At 44.2% G+C, this 18,126-nt stretch overlaps 1 protein-coding gene across 1 annotated transcript in view; it reads left to right on the forward strand.

The window, feature by feature from the left end:
• Positions 1–6,063, forward strand: part of plxnd1 (plexin D1) — a 164,214-nt gene extending 158,151 nt beyond the window's left edge. Inside the window, exon 36 of the mRNA XM_063067742.1 lies at positions 893–6,063. Coding sequence (XP_062923812.1) covers positions 893–1,009 — 117 coding nt within the window. The 3' untranslated portion in view covers positions 1,010–6,063. The remainder of the gene's footprint in view (positions 1–892) is intronic.
• The last annotated feature ends 12,063 nt before the right edge of the window (positions 6,064–18,126 follow it).

Consider the following 18,126-nt stretch of genomic DNA (forward strand, 5'->3'; position numbering starts at 1 on the left):
CCAGGTGAGGTGACACTTCACCTGTGAGTCGGCTGGGGTGATATACTGCGTCTGGTGCTCCCGATGTGGCCTTCTATATATTGGTGAGATCTGACGCAGACTGGGAGATCATTTCGCTGAACACCTGCGCTGTCCGCCAGAGAAAGCAGGATCTCCCAGTGGCCACACATTTTAATTCCACATCCCATTCCCATTCTGACATGTCTATCCACGGCCTCCTCTACTGTAAAAATGAAGCCACACTTAGTTTGGAGGAACAGCACCTTATATTCCGTCTGGGTAGCCTCCAACCTGATGGCATGAACATTGACTTCTCTAACTTCCGCTAATGCCCCACCTCCCCCTCGTACCCCATCCGTTATTTATTTATATACACACATTCTTTCTATCACTCTCCTTTTTCTCCCTCTGTCCCTCTGACTATACCCCTTGCCCATCCTCTGGGTTCCCCCTCCCCCTTTTCCTTCTCCCTAGGCCTCCTGTCCCATGATCCTCTCGTATCCCCTTTTGCCTATCACCTGTCCAGCTCTTGGCTCCATCCCTCCCCCTCCTGTCTTCTCCTATCATTTTGGATCTCCCCCTCCCCCTCCCACTTTCAAATCTCTTACTAACTCTTCCTTCAGTTAGTCCTGACGAAGGGTCTCGGCCTAGAGATGCTGCCTGGCCTGCTGCATTCACCAGCGACTTTTACGTGTTGCTTGAAATTCCAGCATCTGCAGATTTCCTCGTGTTTGCAGTTTTAAAATTATGCTTGCTTGTATTAGCCATTTCTGTCTGGGGTAAAGCAGCTTAATGGGTTGCAGAATGTGCCCATTGTTGATAATTACTACATTTGACAGGTCACAGAACAGTCTCCAGACTCATGATCTCTTCCTTCTCTTTCTTTCTCTAGGTAATGAATGCCTTGGAGTCTAACTCAATGACCAGGCGCATGCAAATGCAGCACAAATTCGAACAAGTCATTGCACTAATGGAGGACAACATCTACGAGTGTTGTAGTGAGGCGTAACTCCTGAAGCCTGCTGAATGTATGCACCAGAACCTATCCTTCCAACACAGAGCCTTCAATAGATAGTTCTCACCACAACATGTTGCCCTTTAACATTACCTGACAGCCTCTGTAGCTCTCAGTTGACTGGTGTGGTAGCACTGAGTCAATGTTGGCACATAGTTCCACGGGCTGTGGCAGCGTCTGGGGTGGGGGCTGATTATGAGCACTGGAAGTTCAGCATGAGGGTGGGGGGTGGAATATAGAGTGAGGACTGGTGGCCCTTCAAACAGGGAGAGACCATAGCTGTGTACTCAACGACAGGGAGGTCCACTAAGTGGTGAGAACTTGATTGGAGATCTGAGTTGGAGATGAGGAATTGCCCACAGGACTACTTCTGCAGTGAGGACTCTTGAGGAGGAGAGTTGTCATTCGGTGGAGGACTGCAGAGCACTGGTGCCAAGAACCTTTCTTCCAGCAATACAACTACTAAAGGAGGTTGGAGTGGAGGGTGTCTGGCACTCAACCAAATTCTCAGGGATTCATTTCTGAGCTTGGGCTGGAATCTGAAGCTGTCATTTATCAGTGAAGTGATTTTGAGGTTTTGATGTTGTGTAATGTGTTTCTGCTGCTGACATTGGAGCAGGAGCTCCCTTTATCAGCATATGCACAGAATGCCTTTCATTGCCACCTTTGAGCATCGTGGCTTCCACTGGACGTTGTTTTTTAGTTTTATACATAGATCTCTCCAACTATGCTACTAACCAACCTGGCCACAAATGTCACCTCTGATCCAGGCTTGTCCAACCTTGCTGCATTCCCATAGGGAGATGGAAAGGGGCAGACTGACTCACGTGGCCCCCAGGAAAAATGGGACACTTGAAGATCATCCTCCGTTTCTCCATAGCAGCCTGCCACAGTGGTCAGAGGAGACAGCAGAGAGCATGCCCCTGATCTCTAGGCCAGGTTCTAAGCTTACAAGATGACCATCCTTTTTGCCAATATAGATATTTATTTAAAAATGTTAATGAGATTTTAAATTTCTACTAACCTTTACTGATATTTTAGATGAACTGGTTGTGATGGTGGTGCTGAGGTGAGTTGCAGTGGAATTGCACTGACGGTTGCCAGTACTGACAGCACATGGTTGTGCTAACTCCCTGTTCTAGATCTGTTACAGTCTTCCTCTTCTTCAACCACTGACTTGTCTGATAGAACATCTTGTCCTTACTTTATGATCCAACTGTTTGTGATTATCACAAGCACAGATGGGCATCACCAGCAGTAGGACTTGCTCTAGTTAATGCTTCTTTAGTTTTCACTCTGTGTACAGTTGCCTCATTAAGGCCTTAAATGTGAATCACCAGTGGTGAACCTTATTATTAATCTTATTAAATAATCTATGTAACCAATCCCAGCAATACACTGCTGTCTGTAACATTCACCAGTCCCAGCAATGCACTGCTTTATAGAACCATAGAACATTACAGCACAGAAACAGGCCTTTTGGCCCTTCTTGGCTGTGCCGAACCATTTTCTGCCTAGTCCCACTGACCTGCACCCGGACCATATCCCTCCATACACCTCTCATCCATGTACCTGTCCAAGTTCTTCTTAAATGTTAAAAGTGAGCCTGCATTTACCATTTCATCTGGCAGCTCATTCCACACTCCCACCACTCTCTGTGTGAAGAAGCCCCCCCCCAAATGTTCCCTTTAAACTTTCCCCCCTTCATTCTTAACCCATGTCCTCTGTTTTTCTTCTCCCCTGGCCTCAGTGGAAAAAGCCTGCTTGCATTCACTCTATCTATACCCATCATAATTTTACATACCTCTATCAAATCTCCCCTCATTCTTCTTTGCTCCAGGGAATAAAGTCCTAACCTTTTCAACCTTTCTCTGTAACTCAATTTCTCAAGTCCCGGCAACATCCGTGTAAACCTTCTCTGCACTCTTTCAACCTTATTAATGTCCTTCCTGTAATTTGGTGACCAAAACTGCACACAGTACTCCAAATACGGCCTCACCAATGCCTTATACAACCTCATCATAACATTCCAGCTCTTATACTCAATACTTTGATTTATAAAGGCCAATGTACCAAAAGCTCTCTTTACGACCCTATCTACCTGTGACTCCACTTTTAGGGAATTTTGTATCAGTATTCCCAGATCCCTCTGTTCTACTGCACTTCTCAGTCCCCGACCGTTTACCTTGTATGTTCTACCTTGGTTTGTCCTTCCAAAGTGCAATACTTGTCTGTATTAAACTCCATCTGCCAATTTTCAGCCCATTTTTCCAGCTGATCCAAATCCCTCTGCAAGCTTTGAAAACCTTCCGCACTGTCACTACACCTCCAATCTTTTTATCATCAGTAAATTTGCTGATCCAATTTACCACATTATCATCCAGATCATTGATATAGATGACAAATAACAATGGACCCAGCACTGATCCCTGTGGCACACCACTAGTCACAGGCCTCCACTCAGAGAAGTAATCTTCCATTACCACTATCTGGTTTCTTCCATTGACCCAATGTCTAATCCAATTTACAACTTCTCCGTGTATATCAAGCGACTGAATCTTTCTAACTAACCTCCCATGCGGGACCTTGTCAAAGGACTTACTGAAGTCCATGTAGACAACATCTACTGCTTTCCCTTCATCCACCTTCCTGGTAACCTCTTCGAAAAACTAATAGATTGGTTAAACATGACCTACCATGCACAAAGCCATGTTGACTCTCCCTAATAAGTCCCTGTCTATCCAAATACTTGTAGATCCTATCTCTTAGTACTCCTTCCAATAATTTACCTACTACTGATGTCAAACTTACCGGCCTATAATTTCCCGGATTACTTTGCGATCCTTTTTTAAACAACGGAACAAGATGAGCTATCCTCCAATTCTCCGGCACCTCACCCATAGATACCGACATTTTAAATATATCTGCTAGGGCCCCTGCAATTTCAACACTGGTCTCCTTCAAGGTCCGAGGGAATACCCATCAGGTGCTGGGGATTTATCTACTCTGATTTGCCTCAAGATAGCAAGCACCTCCTCCTCTTCAATCTGTATAGGTTCCATGACCTCATTACTTGTTTGCCTTATTTCCATAGACTCCATGCCAGTTTCCTTAGTAAATGCAGACGCAAAAAAAACATTTAACCATCAATACACTGCTCCTCCCTGTAACGCAACGAGCAATCCCAGCTCTGACTATTGTTTGTAACCCATCCACTAATCCTGACATCACAGTGATCCCGAACCTATCTAACTATAATGGTCTCTGTAGCCCATCCATAAATCCACACTGCCCTCTGTAACCTGTACATCATAAGGCAAAGGAGCAGAATTAGGCTCTTTGTATCTGCCATTCCTGATGTTGCACTGCTCCCTGTAACCTGTCCATCAGTTCAGTATGGCACTGCTCTGTATAGCACTAAACTTGCACCATGCACAAAAAAGTAAGCAATCACAACTTATTTTCTGTGGAAAACTGAAATTGTGCAAGCTGTACCCAGTAAAACTGAGGCCTGAGTGTATGAGGAGGTACTTGTACTTGGGATGAGTTACCTGAGACATTCACTACTGAAGAGTGCTCCTGCCATGTTCTAAAGCTCCCTCCATTCTGCTCACCTACAAGAAGTGGCTGACCTTTGCCTGTTCAGGTTGTGGTGATCTGCTCAGGCCAGCAGAGGTTAGATGACCCTGGTGCTTAGTGCTCTGCCTAGGGCTCCTGCTCAGCATGACTGGAGCAGCACCTGCATCCTGAGAATAGAGACCTGATAGCAGTTAGATTTTACTAATGTAATCACAAGATCACAAGACAAAGGAGCAGAAGTAGACCATTCGGCCCATCGGGTCTGCTCCGCAGCTCCCCCATGAGCTAAACTATTCACCCATCTAGTTCCAATTTCCGGCTTTTTCCCCATATCCCTTGATACCCTGACTAATTAGATACCTGTCAATCTCCTCCTTAAACACCCTCAATGATCGGGCCTCCACAGCTGTATGTGGCAACGAATTCCACAAATCCACGACCCTCTGGCTAAAAAAATTTCTCCTCATCTCTGTTTTAACTGGGTACCCTCTAATTCTAAGACTATGGCCTCTTGTCCTGGACCACCCACCAAGGGAAACAACCTTTCCACATTTACTCTGTCCAACCCTTTCAACATTTGAAATGTTTCTATGAGATCCCCTCTCATTCTTCTATACTCTAGTGAATACAATCCAAGAGCCGACAAACGCTTCTCATATGTTAGCCCCTGCATTCCAGAAATCATGCTCGTAAATCTTCTCTGTACTCTCTCCAACATCAGTACATCCTTTCTAAGATAGGGGGCCCAAAACTGCACACAGTATTCCAAATGAGGTCTCACTAATGCCCCATAGAGCCTCATCAACACCTCCTTACTCTTATACACTATTCCTCTTGAAATGAATGCCAACATAGCATTCGCTTTCCTTACCGCCGATCCAACTTGGTGGTTAACCTTTAGGGTATCCTGCACGAGGACCCCCAAGTCCCTTTGCACTTCCAATTTTTGAATTTTCTCCCCATTCTAAATAATAATCTGCCCAATTATTTCTTCTTCCAAAATGTACAACCGTACATTTGTCAACGATGTCAAAGTAAATTTATTATCAAAGAATGTATACACCACCATGAGATTCATTTGCTTCAGGCACATGAGAAATTAAATACAATAGAATTTATGAAAAATATACATAAACAAAGACTGGCAAATGGGAGTTAGCATCTTTTCAGGCAGATCATTTGTAACTTGTCAATGTCAATTTCCTGGCCTCACCAACAAACCATGTACTTCATCTCATTGAATCTAATTTTAAGCTCTCACATCTTAAGTACATCAACTAGCAAAGGTGGCAAATCGAGTGTCTCATTACCACAAGGCAATCTGTGCGCATCCCATGATCTTTGTGGTGAGTTGAAGTGGTATGCAGGCTTGAATGTGACTGCAACAGCCACAGCACACCAAAGTGCATCACAACCAAATGTGAGGGATTGCACAGTCTTTAGTATGTTACATGCCTTTTGTTTTAATAAAATGTGTTTTTCTGAACACTGACTCTTTTTCTCTTCATGTTTGCATTTGTCGTGTTGTTAAAACCTACAGTGAACCTCATGCTGCACCTGTTCCAGAGAGAATGACAGGGGCCATGAGATGAATCTGACTTCTGACTTACTGAACAGGCAACATTCCACTGAGGCTGCTGTGAACAAGAGATTCTGCAGATGCTGGAAATCCAGAGCAACACACACAATGCTGGAGGACATCAGCAGTTCAGGCACCATCTATAGAGAGGAATAAACAGTCAAAGTTTTGAGCCATATTCACTATTTATTCCTCTCCATCGATGCTGCGTGACTTGCTGTGGTTATTGTCCTGAATTGAGGACAGAGGGCTTTGAGAATGCATAGCCCAACAGGCAGAGTTGACTTGTGATTGGTCTGACATAACCCCAAAAGCTGCCAGGTAATGGTGCACCAAGGGTCCAGTAATAGATAAGAGGATAGAAGACTCATTTGCTTCTAATGTATCTCCAATGGCTTCCAATAGTAAGTTAGAAACAGAAATGTAGACAGGTTGCCGTGAAGTGTGTGAATAATCGTGTTTTTGCAGCCAATTCCCCAATATTGACTACAGTTACACGCAAACACGAGGAAATCTGCAGATGCTGGAATTTCAAGCAACACACATAAAAGTTGCTGGTGAACGCAGCAGGCCAGGCAGCATCTCTAGGAAGAGGTACAGTTGACGTTTTGGGCCAAGACCCTTTGTCAGGACTAACTGAAGAAAGAGCTAGTAAAAGATTTGAAAGTGGGAGGGGGAGATCCAAAATGATAGGAGAAGACAGGAAGGGGAGGGATGAAGCAAGAGCTGGACAATTGATTGGCAAAAGGGATATGGGAGGCCTAGGGAGAAAGAAAAGGGGGAGGGGGGAAAGCCCAGAGGATAGGCAAGGGGTATAGTGAGGGGGACAGAGGAAGAAAAAGGAGAGGGAGAAAAAGAATGTGTGTATATAATAACAGATGGGGTGCGAGGGGAAGATGGGGCATTAGCGGAAGTTTGAGAAGTCAATGTTCATGCCATCAGGTTGGAGGCTACCCAGATGGAATATAAGGTGCTGTTCCTCCAACCTGAGTGTGGCTTCATTTTTACAGTAGAGGAGGCTGCGGATAGACATATCAGAATGGGAATGGGGTGTGGAATTAAAATGTGTGGCCGCTGGGAGATCACACATGTAAAAGTTGCTGGTGAACGCAGCAGGCCAGGCAGACACACATAAAAGTTGCTGGTCAACACAGCTCTTCTTTCAGTTAGTCCTGACGAAGGGTCTCGGCCCGAAACGTCGACTGTACCTCTTCCCAGAGATGCTGCCTGGCCTGCTGCGCTCACCAGCAACTTTTATGTGTGTTGCTTTAACTACAGTTATCTGGGTTTGAAACACCTAGAGTGGATGAAATTTTTAAAGTGCATCCAGGAGAGCTTTCTGAGTTAATTCAAGGGAAGGAATAGTACCTGTGGTTTATATTTATGTTACAAAAACAAGTATATGGCAAGTAATACAACACTATATCAAATTACTACAAACAACAACAATCACTAAACTGTAACACTACCATCTTGATCCATAAGACCATAATACATAGGAGTAGAATTAGGCCATTTGGATCATTGAATCTGCTCTGCTATTCCATCAAGGCTGATTTATTATCCCCCTTAGCCCTATTCTCCTGCATTGTCCCCTTAACCCTGATTAAGGTTTAATTAAAAACCTATCAGTCTCCGCTTTGAATATACCCAATGACTTGGCTTACACATCCATCTGTGGCAAGAATTCCACTGATTCAACACCCTCTGGCTAAAGAAATTCCTCCTCATCTTTGTTCTAAAGAAGGCCATACCCTCTGGTCCTAGACTTTCCTACTATAGGAAAGACTTCCTCATGTCCACTCTGTCTAAGCCTCTATAGATTTCAGTAAATTCCCTGTGCTGCTCATTTGGCCAGAATACCTCCAAAGTGCCAGAGGATGCAGAAGGTTCTTTCTCCATGGATACCAGGACATGAACATAACCATGGATGATGGCCAAGTAGTTGGGGCCTTGGCTGCCTACCTTAGTCACCCATGAGTGGGTAGTTTGGCCAGGACCAGGAGCAAAGCTATCTGGGTACTTCTCCTGACCCACCCCTTCACAATGGGTGAAGAGGGAGGGGTTAAAACACAAACAGAAGGCAAGCAGCAAGTCTGGTCTAAGGCAAATAGGGGAATGGAACCTCACACACTCCATAGATACATAGAAACATAGAAAACCTACAGCACTGTATTGTGGCCCACAATGCTGTGCTGAAAATGTACTTATTTTAGAAATTACCTAGGGTTACCCATTACCCTCTATTTTTCTAAACTCCATGTACCACGTGGCCTGTTTCAGCTCACAGAAATAACAAGTGGCTGGGTGATCCATTTAGCAACTTAAATGTTTGTTACAGGGCTCACTCTATGTAATACCATTCACCCTAGATCCCTAATGCACAAAGAAAGAACCCTCAATGCCTGAAGTAAAAACCAACTGCTGTGGAATGTCCAGAGAGTGAACAAGACCAAGGAAGTGTGGAATGTGGAGGACTAAACTATATAGGAATAGTACAGTGGGGAGTCAATGAGAGATGACTCTACTTGATCCTGGGTAAGACACGGGGGCCTGGGCATCTGACTGAGACGAGCCCATTAGGAACATCTACACATATCTGAGCCTCACCTGATCTTAGGGAATGAGCTGGTTAATTGTCTGAAGGATCAGAGGGGGATCATCTTGGAGATAGTGGTCATAACTTTAAGTTTTAATGTTATCATGGAGAAGGACAAGGGTTGATCGAACTGGGGGTAGGCTGATTCAGTATGATGAGATAGGATCCAGTTGGGTACTCTGGGAGTTCAGAGTGAATGTGTTGGTACAGATTGAAAGGTTACACCAACAAGTCCAAGGAACCTGGATGTCAAGGGATGGAGGAACAGATTAAAAAAGGGTAGTTGAAATGTTTAGAGAACTGAAAACAAGCAAGAGTATAGGAGTGCGTAACGTAAAGTAATCAGGAAGCAAAGAAGAGCCACAAAAGGCACTGACAGGAACGACCAAGGAAAATCCCAAACTATTTTATGAATATTTTGTAATTAAGTGTTGTTTATAATACACTCAATAGCCACGTTATTAATAAAGTGCCACATTATTGTGAACACCTGTACCTAATAATATGGCCACTGGTCTTCTGCTGCTGTATCCCATCCACTTCAAGGTTCAACATGTTGTTCATTTAGAAATGCTCTTCTTGCTCATCACCATTGTAATACGCGATTATCTGAGTTACTGTTGACTTCCTCCGACTTGAATCAGTCTGGCCATTCTCCTCTGATCTCTCTTGTTAACAAGGCATTTTCTCCAACATAACTGCCCCTGTTTTTTTTTGTTTTTCACACCATTCTCTTTAAAATCTAGAGACTGCTGTGCCTGAAAATCCCAGAAGATCAGCAGCTTCGAAGATACTCCAAACAACCCAGATGGCATCAGCAATCATAAACACTGTCAGAGTCACCTAAATCACATTTCTTCCCCAATCTAAAGTTTGGTCTGAACATGAACTGAACCACTTGATCATGTCTGAATGCTTTTATGTATTGACTTGCTGCCACATTGTTGGTTGATTAAATATTTGCATTAACAAGCAGGAGTACAGATGTACCTAATAAAGTGTCCACTGTGTATAGCTTTTAAAAAACTTTAGGATAGATAGGCCCTGGGGCTGGATGGGACATACCCAATGTTACTATGGGAAACATGGGAAAAGATTACTGGAGCTTTGGCAATGACCTTTGCATCCTCACTGGCCAAAGGAGTAGTACCAGAAGAGTGCAGGATGACATGTCCTTTGTTTAAGAAAAGTAATGGGATTAATAATGGAGAAGGTTCATAGGGACAGGATTTACAAACATTTGGAAAACCTGGAATGGAGGAGCAGAGCTGATGGGCAAATGACTTAATTCTGCTCCTATGCCTTATGCTTTTCATGGTCTCATAGTATGACTAGGGATAATCAGTGTGGTCTGCTAAGATGGCAGTGGACAGGTATGCAGAGGTGTTTCTGGCTCTCAATAATGGTACTTGTTTTAAATTCTTAGATAGTGCTTCAAAGTTTCTAGCCACAGATTTCAGTCAACCAAAGCTCTGTGTATTCAATGCCTCTGAAGTCTTAGACAAAATTACTTTTAAGTCACCAGAAGCAGAGCTAATAGCTGTGCTCAACAGACACCAGACCCAGTGACAGAGACCTTGTCTAGGCAGATCAGCCAAGGTAGCGGCAGACACAAGAGGTGTGAGAGGGAGCAGAAAAAAAGCAAGAGAGCTGAGAGCTAACCCAACCAGACCAGCAGTACCATCACTTCTCCTAGCCAAAGTACACTTGCTAGACAATATAAAGGACTCATTCAGACTGGAAACGAACACACAGGAAGAGATGAGAAACTGCTGCATTTTCGTTTTCATCAAAACATGGCTGAACAACATCATGCCTGACATGGTGTGTCAACTCAATGGAGTGACCCTGTTCCACGCAGACTGAAATCCCTGTTGGGGAAATCCAAAGGAGGTGGAATCTGAGCATAGAGTGGCATGCAAAAGTTTGGGCACCCCTGGTCAAAATTTCTATTACTGTGAATAGTTAAATGAGTAGAAGATGAACTGATCTCTAAAAGTCATAAAGTTAAGAGTTAAAGGGCAAAAGTTTAGGGGTAACATGAGGGGGAACTTCTTTACTCAGAGAGTGGTAGCTGTGTGGAACGAGCTTCCAGCAGAAGTGGTTGAGGCAGGTTCGATATTGTCATCTAAAGTTTAATTGGATAGCTATATGGACAGGAAGGGAATGGAGGGTTATGGACCGAGTGCAGGTTGGTGGAACTAGGTGAGAGTAAGAGTTTGCCACGGACTAGAAGGGCCGAGATGGCCTGTTTCCGTGCTGTAATTGTTATATGGTTATGTGGTTAAAGATGAAACATTCTTTTCAACTTTTTAAGCAAGGTTAGTGTATTATTTTTGTTTTGTACGATTTTAGAGTGAAAAAAGGGAAAGGAGCGCCATGCAAAAGTTTGGGCACCGCAAGAGATTGGAGCTCTTAGATAACTCTTACCAAGGTCTCAGATTTTAATTAGCTTGTTAAGGCTTGTTCACAGTGTGACGAGTATACACATAAATTAAGATGTTTGCTGGCCTGGGCTTGCACCAGTGGCATCAGCAGTGGTCTGCCACCTGTCCTCAGGGGAGGGAGAGATAAGACACACAATGAAGCAGCATTTGGAGGTGTTAATGAAGGAGCCATCAGTCTGGGTATTGTCAAGAGCGGCTCCCCCTTTGAACCCTGAACTGTTTGAAGTGATGGACAGGCGATACCCCAGCAGGGGGCTAAAAAGGGACAGGTTCTCTAAGGCAGGACACACACGACACCCGACGTAACGAGACCCTGGAAGCGGTGCGCCTCTCACAAGTCGGTGGGAAGTATCGGGCCATAAACGCACAGGGTGGAAAGGCACGATCAGCGGGAACCCGGTGTGTGTCCACCCTTGCCTGGGTGCCGGGTTCACTGCAGAGGATCGACCGCATCTGGAGGAGGGGTCACAGTTGGTGACCTCAGGTGACATCACAAAGGACCCGCCCGAAAGCTGCTTGTGAGCAATATCGCCGGTCTGTGAGTGGAAGCCGTTTTGAATGATCAGTCGTTCTTGTTCTCTCTCTCCCTCCCCCCACGTTGTCCATTGCCATGGCAACGATTACTGTGAACTGAACTAAATTGGACTGAACTTTGTGTCACTTTGAAATCGGTCATTTACCCCTAGACAACGATAAGAGCTTGATTGATGCTGTTATCTTAATTCTGTGTACATGTGTGTTTATCATTGCTGAACTGTTGCATTTATTATCCTTTCAATGACTGTGTTGCTTGTTTCTTTAATAAAACTTTCTTAGTTCTAGTAATCCAGACTCCAACTGAGTGATCCATTTCTGCTGGTTTGGGAACCCAGTTACAGGGTACGTAACAACAGTCATCATTAGGAAAGGCCAGGTGATGCAAATTTCAAAGCTTTATAAATACCCTGACTCCTCAAACCTTGTCCCAACAATCAGCAGCCATGGGCTCCTCTACGCAGCTGCCTAGCACTCTGAAAATTAAAATAAATGATGCAGGAGAAGGCTATAAGAAGATAGCAAAACATTTTCAGGTAGCTGTTTCCTCAGTTTGTAATGTAATTAAGAAATGGCAGTTAACAGGAACGGTGGAGGTCAAGTTGAGGTCTGGAAGGTCCAAGAAAACTTTGCGAGAGAACTGCTTGTAGGATTGCTAGAAAGGCAAATCAAAACCCCCGTTTGACTGCAAAAGACCTTCAGCAAGATTTAGCAGACTCTGGAGTGGTGGTGCACTGTTCTACTGTGCAGCAACACCTGCACAAATATGACCTTCATGGAAGAGTCATCAGAAGAAAACATTTCCTGCGTCCTCACCACAAAATTCAGTGTCAGAAGTTTGCAAAGGAAAATCTAAACAAGCCTGATGTATTTTGGAAATAAGTCTTGTGGACTAATTAAGTTAAAATAGAACTTTGTGGCTGCAATGAGCAAAGGTATATTTGGAGAAAAATAGGTGCAAGATTTCATGAAAAGAACACCTCTCCAACTGTTAAGCACGGGGGTGGATTGATCATGCTTTGGGCTTGTGTTGCAGCCAGTGGCTCAGAGAACATTTCACTGGTAGAGGGAAGAATGAATTCAATTAAATATCAGCAAATTCTGGAAGCAAACATCACACCTGAAGATGAACAGAGGATGGCTTCTACAACAGGATAATGATCCTAAACACACCTCAAAATCTACAATGGACTACCTCAAGAGGTGCAAGCTGAAGGTTTTGCAATGGCTCTCACAGTCCCCCGACCAAATCATCATCGAAAATCTGTGGTAGACCACTAAAGAACAGTGCATGCAAGATGGCCCAAGAATCTCACAGAACTAGAAGCCTTTTGCAAGGGAGAATGGGTGAAAATCCCCCAAACAAGAATTGAAAGACTCTTAGCTGGCTACAGAAAACGTATTCAAGCTGTGATACTTGCCAAAGGGGGTGTTTCTAAGTACTGAGCATGCAGGGTGCCCAAACTTTTGTTTCGGACCCTTGCCCTTTTTTGCTATTTTGAAACTGTAAAAGATGGAAATAAAAATGTAATCTTGCTTAAAATATTAAAGAAATGTTTCATCTTTAACTTTATGCCTTTTGGAAATCAGATCACCTTTTACTCACTTAGTTATTCACAGTAACAGAAATTTTGACTGGGGTGCCCAAATTTTTGCATGCCACTGTACATTAACAAAGATTGGTGCGCAAACTCATCTGTAGTTAGCAGTCACTGTTCTGGGGCAAATGAACATCTTATAGCTAGATACCGGCCACATTACCTCCTCAGGGAGTTTAGAGTGGTGTTTATCAACACTGTTTACATCCCCTCAAGGACACACTGGGAGAGTTTTACAGTACTGTCATCTCTATAAAACAAACATCCATTCAGACTCATCATACTTGCAGGAGACTTCAGTGGCCACATAAAACAGTCCACGTTCCAAGCCTTCCCCGGCAATGCTCACCAGCTCTTCCTCTGCTGCATCGGTGCCTTTTCAAGCATCCATGCCAAGCTCATCAATTTCATCAAATTTTCCTCCAATTTCCACCCTGCCCTTAAATTTACTTGGTCCTTTTCTGACACCTCTCTTTGTCTCCATCGTTGGAGACAAACTGTCGACTGAGATCTTTTATAAACTACCAATTCTCACGGTTATCTTGACCATATCTCTTCCCATTCTGTCTCCTGTAAAAATGCTTCCTTCGTCTCTGCCACATCTGTCTGCTTTCCTGGATATCAGAGGTATCCTCCTTCTTTAAAGATCAGAGTTTCCCTTCCTTCACCATTGATGCTGCCCCCACCCACATCTTCTCATTTCCCAGACATCCGCGCTCTCTCCATCTTCCTGCTGCCCTAACAGGGTTAGAGTTCCTCTTATGCTTACCTACCACCCCATGAGCCTCCGAATCCAACACATTATTCTCCACAAGTTCCACCATCTTCAAAGGGATCTTATGACCAGACACATCTTTACCTCCCTCCCCCCTTTGCTTTCTGCAGGGATCACTCCCTCCGTGTTTCCCTCATCCATTTGTCCCTCCCCACCAGTCTCACTCCTGACACTTACCTCTGCAAGCGGCCAAAGTGCTGCACCTGCCCATACACCTCCTCCTTCACTTCAGGGCCTCAAACAGTTCCTCATCCGCATATCTGCTGGGGTCGTCTATTGTGTTTGGTGCTCTTGATGCAGCCTCCCCTACATTAGTGAGACCTGTCATAAACTGGGGAATCACTTTGTCAAGCACCTCTGCTCCATCTATCAAAAGCAGAACCTCCCGGTGGCCAAACATTTTATTCTGATTTCCATTTCTGTTCCAACACGTCAGTCGTCTTGTGCCACGATGAGACCACCCTCAGGGTGGAGGAGTAACACCTTGTATTTCATCTGGGTCATCTCCAACCTGATGGTATGAATACTGATTTCTCCTTTTGGTAAAAAAAATCCCCTCTTCTATTTCCCACTCTGGCCCCTTACCTCTTCTCATTTGCCTATCACCACCCCCTGGTACCCCACTTCTTCCTTTTCTCCCATGGTCCACTCTTCTTTCCTATCAGATCCCTTCCTCTCCAGCCCTTTACCTTTCTTACACATCTGGTTTTACCTATAACGTCCTAGCTATCCTGCTTTCCCTCCCCCTACCTTTTATTCGAGCATCTTCCCACTTCCTTTTCAGTCCTGAAGAAGGATTTCAGCCTGAAATGTTGATTGTTTATTCATTTCCAGAGATGCTACCTGACCTGCTGAGTTCCTGCTGAATGTGTATTGCTTTGGATTTCTAGCATCTGCAGAAGTTCTCGTGTTTAAGACTTCAATCAGTTAACCTGTAGGACATGTTGCCCAAATTCCACCGACTTGTCATCATGTCCATTAAGGTAACAAACAGACTTGTCCATGTTCATACAAGCAGACGTGGTACTTACCATAGGACCATAAGACACAGGAGAAGAATTAGGTCATTTAGCCCATCAAATCTGCTCCACCTTTTAATCACAGTTGATCCTTTCTTTCCCTCCCCAGCCTCCTCCCTGTAACCTTTGATGCTGTGTTCAATGAAGAACCTATTAAGCTCTGCCTTAAATACACCTAACGACCTGGCCTCCACAGTTGCCTGTGGTAACTATTCCACAAATTCACCATTCTCTGGCTAAAGAAATTTCTCAGCACCTCTGTTTTAAATAGACGCCCCTCTATTCCGAGGCTGTACCCCCTTGTCCTAGGCTCCCCCATGCCCCCTTTTCCACATCTACTCTGTCTAGGCCTTTCAACAATTGAAAGGCTTCAATGAGATCCTCCCTCATCCTTCTAAATTCCAGCGAGTACAAGTCCAGAGCCATCAAACATTCCTCATGTGATAACCTTTTCAATTCCGGATTCAGTCTTGTGAACCTCCTCTGAACGCTCTCCAATGCCAGCAAATCTGTTCTTAGATGAGGAGCCCAAAATTGTTCACAATACTCAAGGTGAGGCCTCACCGGTGCCTTATAAAGCCTCAGCATCACATCCCTGCTCTCATATTTTAGACCTCTTGAAATGAATGCTAACATTGCATTTGCCTTCCTCAGCATTGACTCAACCTGCAAGTTAACCTTTAGAATGTATTGCACAAGGACTCCCAAGTCCGTCTGCATCTCAGATTTTTGGATTTTCTCCCTGTTTAGAAAATAGTCTGTTCATTTATTTCTACATTCATTCTTCATTATTTCTACATTTATTCATTCATTTATTTATTGGTCATGCATTTTCCAACATTGTATTCTATTTGCCACTTTCTTGCCCATTCTCCTAATCTGTCCTTCTGCAGCCTACCTGTTTCCTCAGCACTACCTGCCCCTCCACCAATCTTCGTATCATCTGCAAACTTGGCAACAAAGTCATCTATTCCATCATCTAAATTATTGATATGCAACATAAAAAGAAGCGGTCCTAACACCAACCCCTGTGGAACACCACTAGTCACTGGCAGCCAACCAGAAAAGGATGCTTTTATTCCCAATCGCTGCCTCCTACTCATCAGCCAAAGTTCTAACTATGTCAAAGGCCTTCTAAAAATCCAAATATACACCATCGGGTTCAGGTGCAACCCTTCTTTTTTGTACAGATCATACCTCCCTCAGAAGAGATCCCAATGATCCAAGAACCTGAAGCCCTGCCCCCTGCACCATCTTGTTAGCCACGCCAAATCTGCCATCTGCCAAATCATCCTGCTTCTACCTTCACTGACATGGTACCTACAAAGCAAACCTACACCCTCATCTGGCCTGTCTGACCACATCTCAATAATGTTAATTCCGGCATACTGACCACTGCTGAAAAAAGAGAAATCAGTCAAGAGAACCATCACTGGATGAGCTAATGAAGCAGTCCCAGGACTGTTTTGAACGGATTAACTGCCAGATGTCCAAGGAGTCTGCCACAAATAGAGAAGACACAGACCTTGAGGAATATGTAAACAATTTGGTACCTGAAGGGTGGTCATCTCATGGCCCAACCAGAGGCCCTGGCTAAACTCTGAGCTGCACTCCCTACTAAAAGCCTGGACACTGCCTTCAAGTCTGGTGACTGAACAGCTCTCAGAGCATGCTCAGAAACCTCATCTTAGGCTTCAAGAGGGTTAAGACTGCTGAGGTTCAAAAAATTCAGGAACACCCAGCATATGTGGCAGGGCATCAAGGGCACTATTGACTACATAAAGAAAAACAGTGTCAGCTGCATCAGTGACACCTCTTTCCCTGATGCCCTTAACAACTTTTATACGCATTTCAAGGCATAAAGTGCAATGCTGGCCATGAAAACAACCCCTCTCCCAGGTGAGCAGCCACTGTCTGTAACAGCAGCAAATGTGAGAAAGACTCTGCACCGTCAACCCCTGTAAAGTGGCCAAGCCAGACAACATCCGAGTACTCAGCGGGTATGCAGACCAGCTCAATGACATCTTCAACATCTCATGCATCCAGGCTGATGTCCCCACATCTTTCAAATCTGCTGCCGTCATCTTTGTATTAAAGAAATCTGTCTTCAAAACTAAATGACTATCGCCCTGTTGTACTGATACCAATCAACATGAAGTGCTTTGTTGGTAATGGCACTTATCAAAAACTCCATTCCTGCCACATTGGACTCTCACCAAAATGCTTACTGATAGAATTTTCCTTTGACAAATGCCATAACAGTTGTCATGCGCCTGGCCCTGACACGCCTAGAGAACAAAGACACTTATGTCAGAATTATGTTTCTGGATTTAGTTCGATATTCAACACTGTTGTCCCATAGATCTTAGTGAACAAACTCCTACTCCTCATTCTAAATACACCAGTGTGCAACTGGGTGTTGGGCTTTCCTAAGCAACAGACCTGAGATAGTCAGGATGTACAACTGCTCCATCATTCTTAATATGGGTGCCTCTAGGGCTGTGTACTGAGCCCATTGCTGTACACTCTGCTTACAGATGACTGCATGGCTAAACACCCAAGTAATCACATTGTCAAGTTTGCTCATGACACGACAGTGGTGGGGCTCATCACAACGGCCTACAAAGAGGAGGTGGAAGAGCTTGAGGTCTGGAGTCAGGCAGATAGCATATTCTTCAATGTCAACAAGACAAAGGAGATGGTTATAGTCATAGTCATAGTCATACTTTATTGATCCCGGGGGAAATTGGTTTTCGTTACAGTTGCACCATAAATAATTAAATAGTAATAAAACCATAAATAGTTAAATAGTAATATGTAAATTATGCCAGGAAATAAGTCCAGGACCAGCCTATTGGCTCAGGGTGTCTGACCCTCCAAGGGAGGAGTTGTAAAGTTTGATGGCCACAGGCGGGAATGACGCTCTGTGTTGCATCTCGGTGGAATGAGTCTCTGGCTGAATGTACTCCTGTGCTCAACTT

Source organism: Mobula hypostoma, chromosome 15 (genome assembly GCF_963921235.1).
Source record: "Mobula hypostoma chromosome 15, sMobHyp1.1, whole genome shotgun sequence".
Taxonomy (NCBI): domain Eukaryota; kingdom Metazoa; phylum Chordata; class Chondrichthyes; order Myliobatiformes; family Myliobatidae; genus Mobula; species Mobula hypostoma.